The 23,181-nt window shown below is 36.0% G+C and overlaps 1 protein-coding gene across 1 annotated transcript in view; it reads left to right on the top strand.

Moving 5' to 3' along the window:
* The window catches only part of NEK1 (NIMA related kinase 1), a 42,876-nt gene that overhangs the window by 4,699 nt on the left and 14,996 nt on the right, over positions 1-23,181 (top strand). The window contains 19 exon segments of the mRNA XM_082759688.1: positions 927-1,010; positions 1,478-1,545; positions 1,664-1,750; positions 2,811-2,865; positions 4,099-4,299; positions 5,236-5,296; positions 6,482-6,639; positions 8,558-8,617; positions 8,850-8,909; positions 9,077-9,124; positions 9,219-9,293; positions 12,356-12,528; positions 12,611-12,742; positions 16,930-17,032; positions 18,616-18,699; positions 19,211-19,294; positions 20,466-20,543; positions 21,638-21,733; positions 22,302-22,475. Coding sequence (XP_082615814.1) covers positions 927-1,010; positions 1,478-1,545; positions 1,664-1,750; positions 2,811-2,865; positions 4,099-4,299; positions 5,236-5,296; positions 6,482-6,639; positions 8,558-8,617; positions 8,850-8,909; positions 9,077-9,124; positions 9,219-9,293; positions 12,356-12,528; positions 12,611-12,742; positions 16,930-17,032; positions 18,616-18,699; positions 19,211-19,294; positions 20,466-20,543; positions 21,638-21,733; positions 22,302-22,475 — 1,881 coding nt within the window.

The raw sequence follows: 23,181 nt of genomic DNA on the forward strand, positions 1-23,181 counted from the left end.
TTCAGGTTTTGGTCCTAAGTCATGTGTTCCCTTGCTTACAAATCATTTTGATGATTTTGCATCTGCATCTGACAGGAGTACCAGAATCTGAACTTTCCTGGAAAAGCCTTTCCTGGAAAGGCTTATGAGTATTAACTCTGTTGATGGAAATCAGAATAGGGTAATGAAATATTTTGGACACAACTTGTAAAAAGCCAAATTTTCTAATTTGGACTCAGATACAAGAAGACTTTAAAATGGAAAATTGAAAAATACACCTTACGTTATACTGTAATGTTGAAATTTATGTACTTGTAAGTTGGGAATGTGAAGTCATTATTCACATGGAAAAGTTTTTTGCTGCTTTTCCCTTTTTACATTGTGATTTTTACAAATTTACAGAAACATGGTGTTTGTTGCCTTGTTTATAATCTTATTATACATTGTTGCCATTCTCATTGAAATCTGCATTGTAGTATTTTTCTTTTTAACATAAAATATGTAAAATTACTGGATGTTAAATAAGTGTTTCTGTAAACAGGGGTGTAGCTTGTTAGGACTCTTGGCTAATTAGCTGTCTGCAAGACTTGTTGCACCAATTTCAGCAAAAGTGTATTTGTCATGTTGCAAGTTCTGTGTTTTAAATGTTTTAGCCAATCAAATTTATTATGCATACGTTTTGTTAGTTTTTAGTACTTAATGAAACTAGCAATTTCAGGCTTAACATCTAACTTACGTACGTGCTTTTTTCATTTAAAAGTTTGCATTATAGTAACAGTACTGTGACAGTCTTAATGATTCTATGGTATAAATGAAGACAGGTTTATGGGAAGAGAGGGTAAAACCTTGAGTTATAAAACCGATTTGATAATACCATCAGTAATATAGCTACAGAAGCTTTCAGATAAATTAAGATGCTGATGTTGCATTTTCTCTTTCATGCATAGATTCTGGATTGGTTTGTACAGATCTGCTTAGCACTAAAACATATACATGACAGAAAAATCTTGCATCGTGACATAAAGTCACAGGTATGTAGGTAATTTTCTTTTCTTTCTTTTAGCAAATTTACTTCCAAAGTGATTACATCTATATTTTGCTAGTGGAAGTTGGCAAATTATTGAAAATAATCTTTTTACATAATCACTTTTTTTTTTTTTTTTTTTAAATGGAAACACTTTTTTCTTCAGAATTACCCAGAAAAGGTTGATATGGTATTTGTATAAACAGACAAGAATTGATTTGAGTATTGCTCATGTGACCATTTCTATCTCTGCAAATGATTATATTTTTAGACTGTGCAATAGTGGTTTCTTTAATTTTGATAAAGCAGAACAGGAGTAAGTCTGGTGTTTCACAGTCAGTAACACTAATTCTAGTGACTGCATAGTAATCGAATAGTAGAAAACTTTATTCTTTTCAAAACATGTTGAGGGAAAAAAAAGTGCAATTGTATGAATGTTTTAATTAACAGACTTCTTAAAATTTCTATACCAAGAATATCTTTTTAACCAAAGATGGAACAATACAGCTGGGAGATTTTGGAATTGCCAGAGTTCTGAACAGGTAACTCCTTTTTTTTTTATACTTGTTTCTATGATTTAATCTAAATTGCTTTGATTTAGGAAATCAAAATCTGTGCTTATCTCATGTCAGTTAACATTCGTTCTTATTTTTTCCTTAGTACTGTGGAGTTGGCTCGCACGTGCATAGGAACACCATACTATTTATCACCTGAAATATGTCAGAACAGACCTTACAACAATAAAAGGTACTAATAACCATATTATTAAACATTTTTGTTAAGGAGATGATAGTGAGTTCTTTGGGAATCTAAGGCTGTTCTGTTCACATGACGATGAACAGTCACTAGTTCATCCTTTATCCAAGAAGACAGAGCCTCACTATATAGGTAGAACCTTACAGGTCTGTGTACTGCAAAGTAACGTGAAGAGATGATTTCGCTTAGTGCTTCAAATTCTAGATCTAGCCTTGTTCTTAGTTATGGTTCCACTTTTGCCAATCTACACAGTACTGCCGTAAATGATGAATGTGAAACTATATTAAGAAAGAAATCACAAACACAGTAATTGAATTCTCTAAGCACATGCATGAGTAGTCATATGGAAAGAGCATCCTGCAGGTACTGTACTTTTACATTTGCTGTCCTGCCAAGTACACTGTATCTGGTGATGGTATCCCTAATGTAATTAAAGTGGTTATTATCTATTTAGTCTTATTCTTCACTAAATGGCTGAAACATGCCTATTGTTGTGAGTACCTCATACTAATTTGTATTGTTTTCTTAAAAGATAAAATGATTATAGCTCCTTGTCCCTTATTTTCTCCTACATGAGACTTCTTGTCCAATTGCATTCTAAACAAATTCTACAATCCTCTAGTGAGTGTGGGTAATATAAGTAAATGTTAAACAGCGTAAATTGTCTGTTTAGCTGAATTTAAGATTTTTATTTGCTGTGTTGGATGGCAGGTAGCTTTTTTATACTTCAAAGATCTCAGGCAAATTTATACGTTTATAGAAAACAAGCCTTTATCCATTGTTCATATAATTTCTCTAATTTGGTTGGTGCAAATGAAAAGGTCTAAAATCTGGAGCCAGAGTTTTTCAGACTGACCTTGCTTTTGATTGTTGATTTTGTTTGTTTACTGAGGCTTTGTAGCTTGGGAAGCTGGGGATGTACATACAAGGTAGATTGTACTCTTCTCAAAACACAGCATTTTGCTTTTCCAAGGTAGCGTGTTTAGTTCATAATTTATATGTCAATCTTACACCCAGAACTAACTATTGGGATGTGTTCTTCTTGATTTAGTGATATCTGGGCCCTTGGTTGTGTTCTCTATGAAATGTGCACACTTAAACATGCGGTGAGTAGGAACTTCTTGTTTCTTTGAAAGAATATTGAATTTAGAGATTATTCTTTTCTGCTGATATTGCAAATGTATTTCAGTTGCTTAAGGGTTTTCATGGTGACTGCTTAAAATTGCCTTCAATGTTTTAATCCCCTTTTCCAATACTGACCAACATTTCTGGTGTTTCAGTTTATGCCAGTCTCTGCAGAAATCTTAGTATTGTATTTTTTAAAAATTTATTTTCAAGGTACTTGTGTTAGCTGAAAAGATGTTAGCTGCAGTAACAACTAGTGTTATTTTCTTTCCAAAAACTTTACATTTTCATTGTAACTGAGCCTAAATTCAGACTGTCAGCTTTTGTGCAGGTAGATTCATGAATTTCTGTTTAGAATACTGGTAGTTCTTAGAAAAATTCCTAAAGTGAGAGTTCCTCTTTTTTTTTAAGAATACACCTTTAATCCACTTTTCAGTTATGAAGGGAAAAAACTTGCCATCATTTTATTTTAAAAATAGCTATTTTTATTAAAACAAGATAATAACAACATGTAATTTTTAAAAATAAAACATAAAAAACCTTCCAGAGCATAAAGATTTCATAACAGCTTTTGCAATTTCTTATGGCGTTGTCTTTTTCTGGGACAACTTTGTTGACAAAGTTGCCTCTCTGAGGTGATAGCAGTAGGTTGTTTTCTCAAAACAGTGCATATCGCCCAGTTTACTTTTTGTTGTACAAAGGAATTGAATTGGTGCGTGCTGCCTGCTGAGTGTAGGCTAAGTATAAGAATTCCTTTGGATTTAGCACAGAATTAATGTCCATGTTTACATTCTTTCATTTAGAAGGACTTTTCTAAAAAAAAAAAAGGGCAGAAGGCATGTGGTAGTGGAAAGTGTTTGGGAAAAAAAAGAGGATCAAGCAGATGTAGTTACATAATTATTTCATCCTTACCTGTTTATCACTGTCCATCAAGATCAGGGGGAAACTATATGTTTCTATGGTATGAAGTAGCTGCAGTGTGATGCATTTTACATGAATGCAATATTTGGCAGCAGATTATTTTAAAGTATTGATGGAAATTGTTGATGGCCTTGAAAATTTGTTTTGATATGTTCAGGCAAATGAAAATTTCATGAAATGAAATTCTTTGTGTTTGGTCATTGGTTTGTTTTTTTTCCTCGCCTTTATGTGTAGCTTTACATGTGGGCAAGCAGTAATATGCAGTAACTGTTTTGTTTTCTTGCATGACATAGTTTGAAGCTGGTAACATGAAGAACTTGGTACTGAAGATAATCTCTGGATCTTTTCCTCCTGTTTCTATGCATTATTCATATGACCTACGTAATCTACTGTCACAGTTATTTAAAAGGAATCCTAAGGATAGACCATCAGTAAACTCCATATTGGAGAAAAACTTCATAGCCAAACGGGTTGAAAAGTTTCTCACGCCACAGGTATGGAGTTGGCTTTCATATAGTTTTGCTAAATACATCATAGGACTTTTCTTTATTCCAACATCAATACACAACATGGGAAATTGGAATATTAGTATTTCCTACAGGTTTTATGCAGACCTTTCCAGTTGAGTAAAAAAGACTGTTACTGTGAAGTGAAAAACAAAAGCAAAACAAAATAAAAACAAAACAAAACAAAAACTCAGATTACTTAAGTTTCACTAACAAATATAAATTGACATTTTGTTGGGTGTGCTATTTTATATGTCTCTATATTCAGTGAGGAATTTTGAATCAGATGCTCATTTATTTAGATAGGCTTTTTCATGACATACAGGAGTACAAGAATAGTACTGATATGAGGTAAGTAAATACAGGCAGAGAAAGGACACTGAGGAAATGAATGCAAAAGGAGACCTCACTAAGTATAAAGAATCCTAATGGACTGTAATGCCAAGCTGAAGAAATTTCAGGAGACGGCCATGTATAATTGGAATTTCGATTGTATATGACTTTCAACTAATTATAGTTCATATTACTGCTCCAATGAAAGATCAGAATAAAAAGTCAGCAATGCTTGTTCTCCTGCCTTTTACAGAATGGCTACGAAATTTTTATTTGGGGTTAGTCAGGCAAATGATAACAAGTAGAAGACTACTACCAGATAAAGATATTTAATTTCTCGTAGATTGTGTAGACAGTTTTGATGAGTGGTTCACTCACATGCTCAAATTAGAGATGCTATCTAATCTTAAAAATATATATATTTTAATAAATGTGTTGGTCACTGGTGCATACATAGTTCTGTATTCATTTAAAGTTATGGCAAATAGTATTAGAAACTTTCTGAAACAGGCATACACGCTTATCTGGAAAGGAGATCTTTCTCGCTTTGGGTGTAAACACCGTTGGCTAACAGTTCAACTTTTTGTTTAGCTTATTGCAGAAGAATTCAACCACAAAATCTTCCAGAAGTTTGGACCACATGCTGCACCAGGTAAGTAAATGTGTAAAGTGCTTTTGCTTTCAGATCTGGCAAGGTTGTATACCTACTTCTGTTCGTGTATTGTTTTGGGTGTGTTCTTAGAATTGATTTTACAAGTTCTGAGGAGAAGAGAGAGGGAAGCTTTTTTTTGTTTTCTTTTTTCACCGGGGAGCTGGATGTATGTAGAGTACAAATCTCATGTTAATGCAGTCTATGAGTCTGTCACACTTTGTGTACTCTTTCTTCTTGCGCTGTATTACGTTTCCAAAATGTAAGGAGACAGCGAAAACTGCAAATGCTGAAAACTACTTATTTGTTGTTAGTGGACATTTTTTGCCTTATTAATGACAAATGGGTAATAAGAAATCCCACTCCTTGTTAAAAGAAAAAAAGGAGAGTAGGAGGTTTTGTTAGAGATTCCATGATCAAACCTTGACTTCAAGCCAAAGCAGTAGAATTTCTGGTATTGGTGGCAAATAAGATTGTAGATCACTTTCTCAAGTTTTCCTACTGTAGTCAGTTTACACTTATTTCTCAGATTTTCTTCCTTTTTTTCCCCTCCTTGTAATTATTTGAAACCATGGCAAGTGCTCTGCTGTTTTTTAATAGTATTGTGAATGTGTTTCACTGCTGTCCTGCTATTCTGTAGTAAGATAGTAAGAGAAACGTCCTTGCACTGATTCAAATTCACAAGATGATATTGGCATATTTTCAGGAACTTCTCATGAAAACCAACATCCTGATGAAACTGCAGCTGGTCTAGGGCTCATCTGCTGACAGGAGTGTTGCAGGTTGCAGTCCAGTGTCGTTAGTGGAGGGAGGCCTGCCTCTCAATTGCACTGGGAAAACTTTTCCCTGCGTTCATGACAACTGGATAATAAAACATGGCAGCTGGAACAAATTTAAACTCTCCAGTGTTAAGTGAAGTTGTAGAAGTGAAAAGTTCAGGGATTGTGTCCTGCTATTTTGTGTATTATATAATATGAATATGTATTCATATATAAAAATGATATTTAGAAGAGCTGTTTTGGACAACTGGATTTATTACATTTACACAGTCAGCTCACATGTATGAAATGTTAGCACTTCACCCATTCTCCTCCAGCTTTGCTGTTCTAGTACCTTAGCAAAGGGAAATATAGGCAGAGTATACTGACTGGCCTGAATATAGCTGTAAAACAGCCTTTTCTTGTTTAGCTAAAAGACCAGCTCAAGGACAAATCCTGGCTTCAGTTGCACCAGCTCAGAAAATTACCAAACCCGCTGCAAAATATGGAGTGCCTTTAGTGATGAAGAAGTCTTCAGATGCACCCAAAAAGCTTCATGAGAAAAAGATGATGACTAAATTTAGACAGGTAACTAACAAAGATACTTATATTGAACTGTTTTGCTAATGTTGTATTTAAACAGTACTGTAATATTTTACATTCTTTTTCAAAATGTTGCTTATATGGATGTATGCATCTGCAGAGAAAGTAGTAGTACTGTAAATGCTTGTCTTGCTTCATTATGGATTCTTTTTTTTTTTTTTTTTTTTTTTTTAATATAAGGGTTTTTGGAGGCTGCCACCTTGGACTTGATTTCTCATGTGTTCTCATATCTTTGCATCTTTCTTATTGGTTCAGAAATAATCTGCAATTTTTAAACTTTAGAAAACTTTTAATAACTTCCTCAAGTGTTGTCAAGCAGAGAAATTGTGTAATCAGAAGAGGACTTTCCCAGACTTGATTCCATGAGCTGATGAGAAATGATTTTCTGTATACCTTCATATCGTACTACCAATCTTTTTTTTTCCAGTTGTCTTTCTTTATGTTCCCTATTACATAAAGCTGTTTGTATATTATTCCTTTAACTACTGCATGACCTGGAGATATTTCATGATACAGTTAGTTAGGCACATTTCAAGCAGCTAGTAACCAAGAAGCTCCCACTTCAGCTTTATTTTCTGCCTTCAGCAAGACAATCAATTCAAATTGTCTTCTGAAGAAGTGGTTTGTTTGTTTCTTTTTTTTTTTTTTTCCCCATGGCTCTTTGGAGAATATAATACTGAGATCTCTATGAAATTTGATAATATATTTGGTAGATGGAAAGAAAATTAGTCCTGAGATAGTTTTTCCTTAATCCTCCAGTAAGCGTTGAACCTCAGGGATAACTTCCATCAGTTATCACACAAGCCTCATTTGCTCATCATGTGCAGTTTGAAAAAGAGAGCAAAAAAAAGGGAATGCAAAAACATGTGTGTCCTAATGAGACCATGAGTCTTTCTCTTTTAAAGCTTGGTTGTGACATCAACTGCTGTTTTGCTACTGTTCATAATCAGTTTCACCAACTAACACTAAATCCACTTGCACTGAGGCCCAAAGCCCTTACTGTGGCAGGATATACAGACTGAGGAAGAATCCTCATGCTGTAAGAAGTCAAAAATGCTGCAATTTTAAGACATCATTTGTGTGGGTTGTATGTAGTGACAAGGGATAAGATGTAGGATAGAAATAATGGCTACGGTGTAATATAAGTTTTCTTCTCTTTGCTATTGTTTCAGGTTAGCCTCAGCTTGCAGTTCTCAACTCAATTTTAATGGAACATGCATCAATCATCTCACTTAGAGTTATTACATGAATGCACTGTAGTTGAATTGCATTGACTTAGGTCTCTAAAGATTTCTGTTTTCTGAGATATTTGACTTTGAAGTACCAATCTGATGGGTTTGTCAAAAGAAAATCTTACAAATCTATCTGTATTCTTGTACAGTCGGGGGGGAAGCTTTCAGTAACATTCACTTTTGGAGAAAATTAGAGTAAGAAACATAGCTTATTTTGTATAGCTGACTTTTTACCAGATACTCAATTGTGGCTTCATTCCCCTCGTCCATGGATAACAAGAACTTAGGTAGAGTTACACAAGAGAAGTCACCTAAGGATAACGTAATAAATCTGTTCTCCACGTAAAAAGAGAATCTTAAAATTGAAGGACCCTCAAAGACTGTGAAAAGATTATAATATGGAATGACATTGCCAGAGAAGAAAAATGGAGACAGATCTGAAATTACTACCTTCAGCTTTCAAGATGGAGCTCTTAGCAGCGGATGAGCAAGTACCATAGCCTTTGCCTGAGATCTGAGCAGTGCTTTACATTTACAACTCCTCAGTAATTAATTATTTTAAACCAACTTTTGCACATACTGAATTGTGAATTTAATTTTTTTTCTTTGATTAGAGTTTTCCTCTCATTCTGACATTTGCTATCTAATTTGAAGTTTCACCTTTTATCTAGGCCTTTCCAACTCCCATGAAGAAAATGAATCCAGGAGAAGAAAGGAGGAAAATGTTTGAGGTATCACAAAATCATCTGCTAACATTCAATCTAAGCAAAAGCTAGGTCCAGAGCAAGAATGACAAAATAAAACCGTCAAACCTTTCCTCCTAATCTTTTTTTTCCAAACATCTAGAAATGATTTTTATCTTCGTGGACATAAGTCAGCAATTGGAAGACTAACCAATCTTGACAGACGCTTCACAGAATAATGGCTCAGTAATAAATACCAAATTATATGCTTGTTTTTCAGGAACCTTCAAAAAAGAAAAGGTTAGAGTTGCCTGAAAAAGAAAAGCGCCAGAGAGATCAGGTAGACAAGATACTTGAGGCACCCTTTTTTCTTTTTTTTTTTTTTTTTTTTTTTTTAACATCCATAGTAATTTTAGTGAAATGTGTTGAGTTTTGTTGCGTGTCGCCTAGGAATACAGAGTAGTTCAGTTTCCCAGTTACTAAATATGTTTAATCCTTACATTGCAGATCAGTTTACTGAAGGCGGAAGAAATAAGAAGATTGGAGAAAGAAAGGGTAAAATATGTTTAAAATGTGTTAATAGTGAAGCTCAATTTTTACTTAAAGTGATTCCTTGAATTACGTTTTCCTTTATTGTTTTCTCCTTCAGATGGAACGAATAAACAGAGCCAGGGAACAAGGATGGAGGAATGTGCTTGGTTCAGGTGGAAGTGGTGATGTTAAGGTTGGCAGCAGATGCAGAAATGTGATGTAGTGTGTTCCCCCCACCTTTGGTTATCTGGCATGGTCTTATCTTTTCAGAAACATCTGCTCTTGGAGATCAACTCTTGGAGCTGTCCAGTATTAATCTACTGATAATTTAAGGCAAAGTGTATAATAGACTTTATTCCCTGGCTTTTTGGAGATCATATGCAATTTTCATTTTTAATACTTATTAAATTTCTGAATCTCCCCTCTTTCTGCCAGTAATGGTTTTCATGCACCACTTTCTTTTTTCCACTTCTGCTTTTGCTACTTTTCCTGCGCTAAATCTATGCATGAACAGCTTCTTACATATTCAAGTTTGTTCTCAAATTTTTTTGTTGAAATATTTTCCCAGGTTCTCATACTGTGGTAATGGACATCTTTCCCAATATTAAAAATGTGCTTTTAAGCATTCATTTTTATTTACCAACGTAAAAGACAATTACAATACCTATATTGATAAGTTGTCCATAATGGGAGAAGAAATTCCTGAGTAAATGTAATTTTTTCCTGAAAGCAGTTACCCCTTAGCCATTCACTTCTTATGGATTTAAATTATATAATTTAATCTTAATCCTATGACAGTTTGTATTTGCATAACTGTTCTGGGAAGTAGTATCATGAAGGTACTTCAATATAAAAATCTGGATCCTCTATTTTTATGAGACAGACAGTGCAGAAATTTCAGTATTGTTGTGGTGTAAATCTATTGAACAATATGAAGTGGGTTAAAAACCAACCATTTGTTTTGGTGTTAGGGAGTCCTACAAAAATATTTAGCCTAAACAAATTCAACACAGTTTTCATAAACAAGCTCTGGCTATGCACTGGGGTCAAAATGAGAAGAGGTTTTATTTTCTTCTCCATGTACAACAAAACATGAAGAAACCAAAAGTACATGACAAGGTTTCATTAGCTGCTTTTGATAACTGTTCTGCAAAATAGACGCAATTTTTGGCTGCGTCTCACATATTGTATAACTTAGCTTAAATATAAAAGCAAATGTAAAAATACCAGACTTTCAAAACTACCATGTGTGGCTTTAATGGGAAATCAAAAACCATCATCTCGTTCCCATGCCTTCATTCTCTCTCTTAGGATGATGCTGGCAAGCACCAATGCAGGCTTCTGTACAACATGATATATACGCATCGGCATATTTGGATCAGAGCTCTATATGTTACTGAAAACAATCATGCCTTTGATTAACTTCAAGAGTTTTATTGCAAGGGCCTTAGACATGGAAAGTACTCCCTGTTTTTTAGCTAAAACAGCATCACTAACTTCTATTCGCAGTAAAGTAAGGAAATTGTGTTTCAGTAGCTGTGAGTACTTTCTCTAAGTGTCACTGTGTTAAATATCAGAGCAAACATCCTTTAAAATTGTTTGAAATTTGTTCTCTGGATTAGGTAGTTTTGTGCAGATTGTACTGCAGGCCACTAAGGTATCATCACTTGAGGTTTCCATGTATTGTTACAGTATTGTTGATGTAATTACCCATTTCCTTTCTCCCTCACGGAAACAGTGCAGCCAGTGACTCCCTGCTGGTGCTGTTAGTTTAGAATGGCAGTGTTCAAGCATTCCAGTAATGCAAGCCACATGGTCTCTAAATGTACAGCAGGGTCTTGCAGTGCAGTATTTTCTCCTCCTGTCTTTTTTGGATTGGTTGCTCGTACCTGCTTCTGGGGTAAAGTAGGGAAAGAGATGGCAAGGAGTAGACTTTGGGTTTGTGCTTCTAGCAGGGGCTGTAATGGTTCTGCAGGTGGTTGATGAGCACCTGCTGCTTAGCATTTGCTTAGAGATTGATCGTGCTATTTCTTTAGGTAATCCTTTTGGAAACTGAGCTCTAGTAATTGTAGGTGAAACCTTTAAGAGTGTGTAAGGCAAGGCTTTGCATTCTATTTGTAGAATCAGTTGTCTTGTATAATAAGTTACTTTTATCCAGAAGAACAACGTACCAGCATACTTATTTTAATGCTTGGATAAATCTTCTGGTTAGTATTCTATCACATAGGCTATTGATGTGCATTGAACAATTGAAAATGAGAAAGTGAGCCAAATTGCATTGTTAAATATAGGCTGTTCAAGAACTTCTGGGTGGACAGCTATAAATCTGTCACATCTGTACTGTCCTATTTGAATGTACATGAAATACTTTGGACCACTCTGGAAAGAACATTCACAGATCCCGTAGGTTCGCTGCCATGGGCTATTTGACCACTTTCCCCAGGTGTAAAAGGAACATTTTTATGCATGTGCTGACAACCTTAACCTTGTTTTGCCAATTTCACACTTTCTGCATCCATCCTTGGCTACTAATGTACACAGCTGCTTGCAACATTTTGTTTTTTATTATTATTTTCATATGAAGGCTCTCCAGGAATTCGAACTCTTTGAGAGTGACAGAGATCATTTTCACAAAGCTGTAATTTGTGGTACATGATCTGAACTGCAGTAGGAAAGCATCTCAGTTCTGGTGATGCAGCCAAGTTATAGATTGGTAAAAACAGGGATTCTCAGATAAATCTGCTGTTAATGTCACTTAGCAAATTTAGAAGTGTGCTTAACTGTTTCTGACTTCAATTTAAAAAGTGAATGTTTGGATAGAAATGACTCAGTAGTGCTTCAGTTAGTTAGTACTGTATCATTTTTAGCTTTTTGTACTAAAACTTTAATTTTTGCTATATAGAACATCTGCTATCTCCAGTTACACTTCAATGGATTCCTCACCAATAACTGCCAGAATGTGTGACAGATGTCTCATGTATAATTACACTATTATCAAAGGGAGGTAAAATACTGTGTTATTTTGGAGTGCTAACTGAAAAACAAGTTTTTAATTTATCAATCTTGTAGTGGTAAAGTGATGAAAAGGGATTTTAATTCCGTGTTTAAAATAAGGGAACACCAAGAGTAAAACTAAAACCAGTTCAGAATTGTTGCAGAACATATTCATACATATTCATGCCAGAGAGGTGAAAATTGGAAGGGCTTGTTAAAACCATTGTTTGAGATGTCCACCCTACCTTTTCTGATTTTCAGGCACCGTATTATGGTGGTGGAGGTGGTCTTGGTCCTTTTCCAGTGTCTTCCAGAGGACAATATGAGCATTATCATGCTATTTTTGACCAGATGCAAAAGGAGAACTTTAGAGTAGCTGAAGAGAGGGAAGCCAGATGGAGGGCAGAAGTACAAGGCCGAGAAGCTGTTGAGAGGTATGGCTACCTTCCACTAGAGGTTGCATGTGGTCTGCTTTAGATGAAAGTAATGAAAGTTACTGTACGTATTTATCTGCAGAGGAATTCCACCTGGAATACGTCCAGGAGTTCCTAAGGGGCCTGCAGGTCATCACCATTTACCTGATGCTGATGCAATTAGGAAAAAAATGAAAAGATCGAAGGAGGTGTCTAAACAAGCCAATGCAAACAGGTTGGACTATGATAATCCATAAATCTGTCCCTACGTGTTAGATTTTTGTTCTGTCTTGTTCCATTTAGTAGCTGAACATGTCTCAAAACCACCTTTATCCATTGGTACTGTGCTGTCTGTTTGTGTGTTGGTCCCTCACAGACCACAATTCTTTTAGAACCAATGGAAACCTTGGCTTTCCCAATAGGGGAAAAAAGGATTACTTACAACTGTAACTAAACTAGATTTAAGCCAAAAATCCTGGCTTAATGCAGTTACAGTCTAGCTAAAACAATAACCCTCCTTTGCTTTTTTCATAGTTCTGTTTTCTGTGTTACCTGCCAAGATGCTTCCTTGTTCTGTCATCTCATTCTGACTGCCTTCTCTCCATCTCAGTGTTTGATCTTGTAACGTAGAGGAGTGTCTAGAAAGCTTTCTGCATTCTTAGCTCCCATTTATTGACAAGTGGAAAACTTGTAGTAGCTTTCTTCATCAAGAGATGTGAATGCTAGGTGTTATAACAGTATGCAACTTACTGCAAAGAATAAGCACCACAGAATTATAAAGTGAGCATGTTTTGTATATGAAAAAGCGTTGATTGTCTACCTATTTCAGGTAGATTGGCAACCTCTTTCAGTTAGTTTTTTCAAAACTGCATTGCCTTTTTTCAAATCTGTTAATATTGTGTAAAGGACTGTTTCCACACTGAAGAGTGGTGTACGGGGAAGTATATACTTAGAATGTCAGTACTTCAACATTACTCACTAATTTTCTTAGAGAGATTTTTTTTTCTATCATGGATTATTTGAACTTCTGCAGACACAGAGATGTATCCCATGGGGGCAGAAATAAATGGTGTTAATGTGAAGAAAAGGAAGTGGCCAAAGAAAACGTTTGTTTTTCTAAATGAATTTTATTCAGTTTTATGTTTCATATAGTATGTTTTACCTTCTAGGTTTTTCTATTTTAAAATATATGGCAATAGTATAGCACATTTAACACTGATGTTAAAATTTTGCAAGCTGCAAGGTATGTGCTATTTCCTTTATAGTAATTTGGACCATTGTGAGCTAACTGAAATTCTTCCTGATACAACCCAGGACTGGAAGATGTATTTTCTCAACTGACATAGATGCGTCTTTCCAGCCTTCTCTGTTTATTCCCAACCCTTTGCACACAATTCCATCATTGACAAATCTTGCTTAGGTTAGAGGTATTATTTGCCTTGCACATTCGACAATTCACAGAATTCACAGAATTTTCTAGGTTGGAAGAGACCTCAAGGTCATCGAGTCCAGCCTCCAACCTAACGCTAACAGCCCTCCACTAAACCATATCCCTAAGCTCTACATCTAAGTGTCTTTTGAAGACTTCCAGGGATGGTGACTCCACCACTTCCCTGGGCAGCCTGTTCCAATGCCTCACAACCCTTTCAGTAAAGAAGTTCTTCCTAACATCTAACCTAAAACTCCCCTGGCTCAACTTAAGCCCATTCCCCCTCGTCCTGTCACCAGGCACGTGGGAGAACAGGCCAACCCCCACCTCGCTACAGCCTCCCTTGAGGTACCTATAAAGAGCGATAAGGTCGCCCCTGAGCCTCCTCTTCTCCAGGCTGAACAAGCCCAGCTCCCTCAGCCGCTCCTCGTAGGACTTGTTCTCCAGGCCCCTCACCAGCTTTGTCGGCCTTCTCTGCACCCGCTCAAGCACCTCCATGTCCTTCTTGTAGCGAGGGGCCCAAAACTGAACACAGTACTCGAGGTGCGGCCTCACCAGAGCTGAGTACAGGGGGACGATCACCTCCCTAGCCCTGCTGGTCACACTGTTCCTGATACAAGCCAGGATGCCGTTGGCCTTCTTGGCCACCTGAGCACACTGCTGGCTCATATTCAGCCGACTGTCCACCATCACTCCCAGGTCCTTCTCTGCCTGGCAGCTTTCCAACCATTCCTCTCCCAGCCTGTAGCTCTGCTTGGGGTTATTGCGCCCCAGGTGCAGGACCCGGCACTTGGCCTTGTTAAACTTCATGCAGTTGACCTCAGCCCATCGGTGCAGCCTATCCAGATCCTCCTGCAGAACTTTCCTACCCTCAAGCAGATCGACACACGCACCAATATTAGATGATACTTGGTAATTCAGGTAAATTGTTTTAAATGTTTAAATTTGAGAGCAACTATAATAGAGGGCTGCAAATTACTAATAACCTGGAGATCCTGAAGAGAAATTGATTCAATTTTTCTCAAATCCGTGAACTCAGAAGCACTTGATGAATGTAGCATGCAGAAGTTTTAAAACAGATGGATATAATTTTCTGTCTATAAGCTGGATTACCTTTAACCTTAAATTGAACTGCTGTTCCTTAGCATTTAAAATGTATTAAGTATTTGTACTTCATTATCTAAAAAGTACTTTTTTTTATCATAGTCAGCCTAGCAGTGTTTCTCTCTCACATTTTATTCTTTCAGCTAGAGATGAGATCTAAAGATAGGTGTTCAAGATGTTTACCCAAAAGAAAAAGAATGTTAAGAATAACAACTTTCCTGAAGATAGGTAATTTAAAGCATATATTTAAAAAGTTGAGAAATCCTTGAGTTACAGTCTTCCTGATTACACTAGCACAGCTAACGCAAAGCTAAGTACCCTCAACTTCAGCAATCTTTACAAATTGTCTCTTAGACAGCACCGCTGTCCAGAAGAAATCTGGTTGAAGCTTTTTAACAATATGAGTCACTTGGCATTAGAGTAGGGAGAAATGGTATCACGTAAAATTTAGTTGAAATAAGTTTTTGCTATGTACTTGGTTTGAGACAAATAATTTCTTTTGCTCAAAGAGCACCTCTCCTACCTGTAAGCTAAACTTTGTCAGTATGACCCGTTTTGACAGATTTCGTTATCCACCAGTTGAGTTTATATGCAGTGAACAGTCAAAATCGTATAGTGAGCCAAATATGTATATACAAAAATTACAAAGTGTTTCTTTCTTTACCGGTAACACTTATGTGGACTGTCCTGAATTTTCAGAGCAGCTACAGCATTTGTACTGTTGCATCAAAGTCATTTTACGTATCTCTTATTTCCTGAATTATAGCATATGGAAATAACACTTCATTTCCCAATTGCTGGGTGGTGGGGTGAGGAAGACTAGGTGCCAGGGTGTTTAGTTAGTGTGCTAATTCATTTAAGAATTACTAGGAATAGTTCCTGTGTGGCAAAATTATTTTTTCTTTAACTGTTTCAGCCTGATGGGTTATTGCTATCAGCTTATTCCAATACCTGCCTTCCTATTGCTGGACCTCCAATACTCTTCAATCAAATGAAGTTAGGGGAGCCTTGGAAAGGGGATTGCCTCATCGTTCTACAATCTGTTACAATATCTAACACCATTCATCACCTTTTTCTTTCTTTTTTTCTTGCTTTGTTTTGTTTAAATAGGGAACTTTCTCCCCTTAGTCTTCTAACCAATTTTTCAGAAACTGGTTCCTCTACAAAATGATCATAGGTATGTACTAGGAAACTTGGCTGCCAGCTGCTCAGTTGCAATAAATTGAATGTAGCCTTGTTAATCCAAACAGGACCCTGATCTGGGGTGAAACGTGAAAAAAACATCTTGGTTTGGTTAATTCTGAGGTAGGAAAACTTCTTCAGAGTCCCTTCAAAATCAGACAAGCAAAAGTCCCACCAAATCCCCCCAAAACAGATGCCAGAATGCTGTTGGAATACTAGCACTGTGTCTGTTATCTAAGTGGTAAGTGGTAGAAGCTCTTACTCCAAGCATAGGTCAGATTAAGGCTAGTGGATGGCTCATGAAGGAAGTCTTCTTACCCATCTGTAAAGGGAAGCCTTGAAATAATCTGTCCTTTTTTTTTTTTTAACTTTTTATTTTACAAATGATAATTAATGAAAACCAGCTGAGATTTTTTCAGAACTAACTGCACTGAAATTGTGATTTGACCTTCATTTTGTTTTGATGAGCAGGATATGGAAGAACAACACAGTGTTCTGCGAGGGCATGTTTAATTGTACTTTTAATATAGTTGAACCTACTTTTTCTCCATTTCATGGAATTCTGTTGTATTTCAGCCAATTAAAGGCGTTTTGAGAAGATATGTTTTTCATAGTTAGTTTTTGTGTCCTAGTTTAAATATATGTATAGGTTTTGCAAGTGTTGTATTTCAGAGACTTTCAGCTTGCTATGTGTTGTAATTATTCAGGCAAAAAGGGTGGTTACCCGCAGAAAGAGCAAGGCAAGTTGAAGAATTCTGGCAACGAAAGAGGGAAGCCATGCAAAACAAAGCTCGAGCTGAAGGACACATGGTATGGAAAATCTGTCTTCCTACTTATATTACTGCTTCAGAATGCTTTACAAATCAAAGAGGAAAAAAATTACATTTTTGTGCATGTCTAACTTGATGTTGTGAACTTTAGAACATTACTTTTCTTTTTTTTTTTCCTGTTTATAGCTGTAAAGCTTTGGTTAAAATTAAACTATGTATTTTTCAGTAGCTTGAACTTTAAATGAAGTTTGATTAAACTTTTAACTCAGCTACACTAGTGTGTTTTAGAAAAACATTCTGTTTATTAAGAAGATATTATAAAGACATCCATCTTCAGTCTGTAGAGATTAACTAATGGACAGTGTCACAAAATGTTCTTTGTTCTTTATGCTTGCAGTTCTAAATTCAGTATTCCTCTAGGAAATGTGTTTTGCAGTAACAACATCTTGCAAGTGATTCCTTTATATTAGGATGTTATTATTTCTGAAAAAGTGAATATGGAGAATAATATACCTTTCTATTTTTTATGGCTTAACGTTCAAACCAAAACTGGAATTCATGGAATCTTCATGAATGTATGTTATTTCTTACCTATGAGGATGGTTCTTCTAATTTATTGTCTCATCCCCCAGTTGACTAAACCACAGAAGTTTAGAAATACCCTCTTTTCTTGAATTACTGATTTTTCAGCTCAATTTTGAAAGAGTATTTAGCAAAAATATTTGCATTCGGTGCTTCCTGTCAAGAATTTAACTGGAGTATTGATTTACAGGTGGTTCTCGGTACTCAAGCTTGAGAAAGCTAAAGCCCCAGTGTTTTACAAGGCACAAACAAGGTCCATGTAACAGCACATAATAAATGCAGTTAACATACATCTAATTAACAGATCAAGATATTTTTAATAAGTTCAGCAGAAGCTTACAGTATATCATGGAAAAAAAAAATATTTAAATATGATTTTATACCAAGCAGAAAACTCTTGATTTAAAGGATTCTCATACTGTCCTGAATTGGACTCCTGTTTTCCATTCCTTTGAGGTTGAATCCTTTTGTTTACAACTCCAAGTACATCACACTAACCTAGATTATACATTGTAAATCCACATGTATTAGCAAGGTAAGACAGCTTGTTAGGTTTAGAAAGGAAAATGTAATAAGCATATACAAATATGTTACAAGATTGCTGAGTTTGCTACTTACAGTATGTTTAAAAAAATATGATGATGGATAAATGCTTACTCTACATCTGATGATTCCACTTTTATCTTAGGCTTGACTCGACAATGGCAGAAATGCCAGCTGCGTGCCACAACTTGTATTTAATCTAGATGTACAAAAACTGCTGTCTGTCAGAATTTATGCTTCCAACATAGCAGGAGAAGACCAGAATTGTAGGGAGAAGACCGCTGTAATATTAAAGGTCTAGCCTCTTCCTGGCTACTCAGGATTTTCAGTTGTTACTGTCATTTGTTTCTTATAAGTGAAAGGGGGTTATCAGCTAATTTCAGAACAACTGCAGATCATTGGTGGATTTGCTTTCTTATAAATGAACATTTACTGGATAAAGCAGATAATTTTACTGCCCCAGCCATTTTAAATTTTATACCATTAAATGGCAAACAGGGTACACTGCAAAACGTGGCAGATATCTATGGAGGCAGGCCCATTTCTGCAAGAGGAAGGAAATCCAGAAACAAGGAAGAAGAGGTATGCTTGCCGCATGTTTGCCACTTCCATCACACAAACAGCACTATTTTGACCTTGACTGTGCCTCGTTTCCCTGCATGGTTCATTTGTGTAACAAAATGAAGACTTTATAAGTTCCTAGGAAAAATATTTTTTTTCTGAAATCTCAGTGTGTAATTTTTTTTAATAATCATAAAATTATTGTTGTCTACAGCAGTTTGCCTAGGAAAGGTTCTTGAACATGCACGCATATCTATAGGGTGTAACTGTGTTGTAACAGATGCAACCATTCCTGGTCCTTGATTGTATCAAGTGTAATGGTAGCTTAACACTGAGGAACACAAGTTTCAGTTTTCTTTAATTTAATTGGATGAGAATTCTTCTGGAAATTATCAAGTGCTAATATAGTGATAGCAATAGCGTTTTTTCCCCTCATTTCATTTGGCTTTTTGTGGAATCTTAAGTATTATAAGCCAAGCATACTGCAGATAGTTTCAGTATAATTGAAACTTATTTCCGTTCTTTACTTTAGGAATATTTGGCAAGATTAAGACAGATCCGGCTACAAAACTTCAATGAACGTCAACAGATTAAAGCAAAACTTCGTGGAGAGAAGGTCAGTTTGAAAAATAAATACTTCAGGAAGTTGGCTGTGGGATCATGTTATTTTATCCCTACAGAAATATTTTTATGATAAGCAATTTTACATGTAAATATATATATACATATGTATATTAACACATTTCATTCTGCTCTACAGTTAGTGTACCTGTATCTGTTCTTCTAGAATTCATGAAATTTGTTGGATATTTCAGTTAGAGATGCAGCTTCAGTGCATGTTACTTAATAACCTGTTAACAAGTAGGACAACATAAAATTACATCTGAATTCGATCCACAAATCTGTCGTTAAGCACTAGCATATTTATACTTTGTTGTGGTTTTGCCTTGGCATGCAGCTAACCACCACACATGCTCACCCTCTCTCCCCAGGGGGTTGAGGAGAGAATCAGAGAGGTAAAAGTGCAAGAACTCACAGGTTGAGATAAGGACAATTTACTAGGTAAAGCAAAAGTCATGTGAGCAAGCAAAGCAAGGAATTCATTTGGTGCTTCCCACTGGCAGGCAGGGTGTTCAACCACTCCCAGGAAAGCAGGGTTCATCACATGTAATGGTTTCTGGGGGAGAACAGCAGCGTCACTCCCAACGTCCCCCTTCCTACTCCTCGGCCCCGGCTGCTGTCGCTGAGCATGACACTGGGTGGTGTGGGACATCCCTTTGGGCAGCCTGGGCCAGCTGTCCCGGCTGGATCCCCTCCAGCTCCTGGGGCACTCTCGGCCCCTCGCTTGCAGGGCAGCATGAGGAGCTTGGAAGGCCTCACCTCTGGGCCAGCGCTGCTCTGCAACAGAACACAGATGTATTATCACTACTATTTTCATCAAAAACCCAAAACACAGCATTGCGTGAGCCTCTATGAAGAAAATTAACTCTATCCCAGCCAAAACCATGACAACGTATTTACTTGTAGCTATAGGAACTTCTCTAGAATTGACTTTTTGACAATGTTCACACAGAATATGTATGAATATAATAAAAATAATAATAATAATCACTAGTCTCAAAAATGAAGTTTCATCCAAGTAGGTATTATATTCAAGTGAGGAGTTACATAGTAAAATTATGGCTTGTGTTAGTCAGACAGTCTAAATGATCCCAGTAGTCACTTTTATCATTCAGCTCTTAAGTACATGCATTGATGATAATTCTTTGAGGACTTGTGCTTTTCAGAATGAAGCTGGCAGTTCTGATGGGCAAGAATCAAGCGAGGAAGCAGAACTGAAACGCAAAAAGATAGAAGCACAGAAGGTAATTGTGAAAAGGGAGGAAATGGAACTCCTTGTTTTAAAATTTGCTTCTTATCTCATGAAGTTCTTTGCATTTCATTTTGCTATTAATAGTTTGTTAATGCATCCACTAATAGAGATTTTTGTCTCTGGTAAGTCATACATACTGTATTGAGGTAACAACTCTGTTCAACTGATTTATCTCAGCAATTTCAAAATATGTTGTAATGTAGCATAGCAGGCAAAGATTCTCCCATCCATGCCTTTTAAGGTTTTTCTCTAGATTAGCTTTAGTCCTTAAGGCAATTTGGTATAACTAAGATAGCATTTTGATACAGAAGTGGGAAGGTAAATGTACCTTAAATAACAACTTCTAGTTAAAAGGATAAAGGAAGCCAAAACTCCTCACCTGTGCCAACAGAGGCCACATGTAGACTGTAAGGTGGGCTATTATATAACCCTGTGATAACTTGCATTTAGTTCAGAGTTCCAAATCAGTTGTAATTCATAGGAATCCGTTTTTTTATTAGAGCTTTATTCTTTGTATTCTTCTAATAACTCTATCTACTATACTATATTTATACCAAGTATACAGGTGTACATACTCTATCTGTTCATTTTTTCCTTTCATCCTCAAAGAGCAATGTAAAAACAAGCAGACCTTATGCCTAACCTTAAAACTAGGGGTGAAACAGCAATGGAAGCTTTTTGTGTTTGTTGAACAAATGTAGAAAATTTAAGCTGAATATTTAATAGTTTATGATTAATGAATTTTGCTTCATTTTTTTTTAAGAAAATAATCTAATTTTAAATTACTTCTACCACAGTTAATATGTACACTAAAAATTAATCATGCCAATCAAGAATTGTAAGTATATTTTGAGGAGTTGTTACCATTTTAAATATTGGAGAACAGTTATTGTACTTGTGTGGTGATTTTGAGTATCAGTGGAAATCTCCCTTCGCAGTCTATAAAGCAGTAAGTGAGAGAAAGTGAGATGAGGTGATCCAATAATGTTTCTTTTTAAGATGTTTCACAGAATGGTGTATTAATGTTTTTTATGGTTCAAGCTGGTCTTTTTTTTTTTTTTTTTTTCGCTTGTTTCTTTATTATAGGCCCAAGCAAATGCTCGAGCTGCAGTTCTAAAAGAACAGTTAGAGCAAAAAAGAAAGGAAGCATATGAAAGAGAGAAAAGAGCTTGGGAAGAACATGTAAGAAAACCTATTATATGGTCAACATATGTAGTACTGTGTATTTGTATGACGAAAATCTTACACTGTGATTGTAAAAGCTTACACTGTGATTCTCAAGCTTAGATAATATGTCTTCTGAAACTGGAGAGAGCATCTGTCGGTCAGAATTCCCTCATTAAAAACCTAATCTTAAGTATACTTGAATAAAAATTTGGTTCAAGAACTTAAGAACAGCAAACCTAAGAATCATTAGGATTACCTTAAGTATTTTATTATTGGTCTGCAACTTACCAAATTGTACATAATCTTCTTTTGCTTACATGTGCTGTGGAGTGACAAGTCCCACTAGTGATGTCTCTCTGCTAAAAAAAAAAAAAAAAAAAAAAAAAAAAAAAGTGGGACGTTGTGAAGCTGATAAATTGGAAATAGTTAATATCTGTCATTGACAGCTTAATATGAAAATGTGTAACATTATTATCCTTTTCTAAGATTTACCTGAGCATATTTGATCATACTGTATTTTATGTGCAGTCTTTGATTTATTGCTTTATTTATTTTTTTTTTTAATTGAATCTGTATTATACAGCTGATAGCAAAAGGAGTAAAGAGTCCGAACGTGCCTTTTCATGTGGGAGCTACAGGACACAGTCCTGTGCATGGAATACAAGAGCCTGGAGCATCTCTTCCTAAGCAACAGCTTCCAATTAAGCCCAGTACACCAGTCATTTCCATGACTTCTGCTTTGAAGGAAGTGGGTGTGGTAGGTTCCTCTGCTAAAAGTTACCTTTTTTTACTTAAAATTAAAAAATCATAAATAGATATACTGATTTGGAAAAGAATTTTCAGAAGAATTTGCATGTAAGGTAAACAAAAATGCTTAAGGATACTAGTTGCTGATAGGTCTTACACAATAGTTCAAATTGCTTTAGTCCTGTAATTGAGACTGATCAAGAACAATGCAGAATGTTTCTCTGAAAAATGCTCTGTGTAATGCAATATTTGCCTTTTTTTTAATCTGTAGTTGTGCATCTGCCTATTGTCAGTCAACTTGATCTGGGCAGGTTTTCTTTGTTTTTGGATACTAAGGAGATAATGTTTTCTTATTCTTTACTGACTTGATATTATATACACTGTAGTTGCTGAAGTTTTCTTCTCACTTCTGCTATTCTTTACAGGTCCTCTTAGACTCCGTCCTTGCCACTTTTCTGTTCTCTTACAGAATTACTCATTTCTAGCACTGGAAGTGGTTGGCATTTTGCTGCACATGTCACATCTAGCTTCATCTCTGCCTGTTTTGTGCTATGGATTTCCCTTGCTGATTTCCCTTAAACTGAGACTGGTTCATTTGCTCACCCATTTCAGATAGCAAATAGGTCACACAGACACTGTCCTTGAAATTCAGTCTTTGTGAAACCCCACAAAAACTGAAGTATTGTCCATTCTGTCTTAATCTATCTACAGTTGTC

This window comes from Aythya marila (assembly GCF_965140915.1).
Source record: "Aythya marila genome assembly, chromosome: 4".
NCBI classification, from domain to species: Eukaryota; Metazoa; Chordata; class Aves; order Anseriformes; family Anatidae; genus Aythya; species Aythya marila.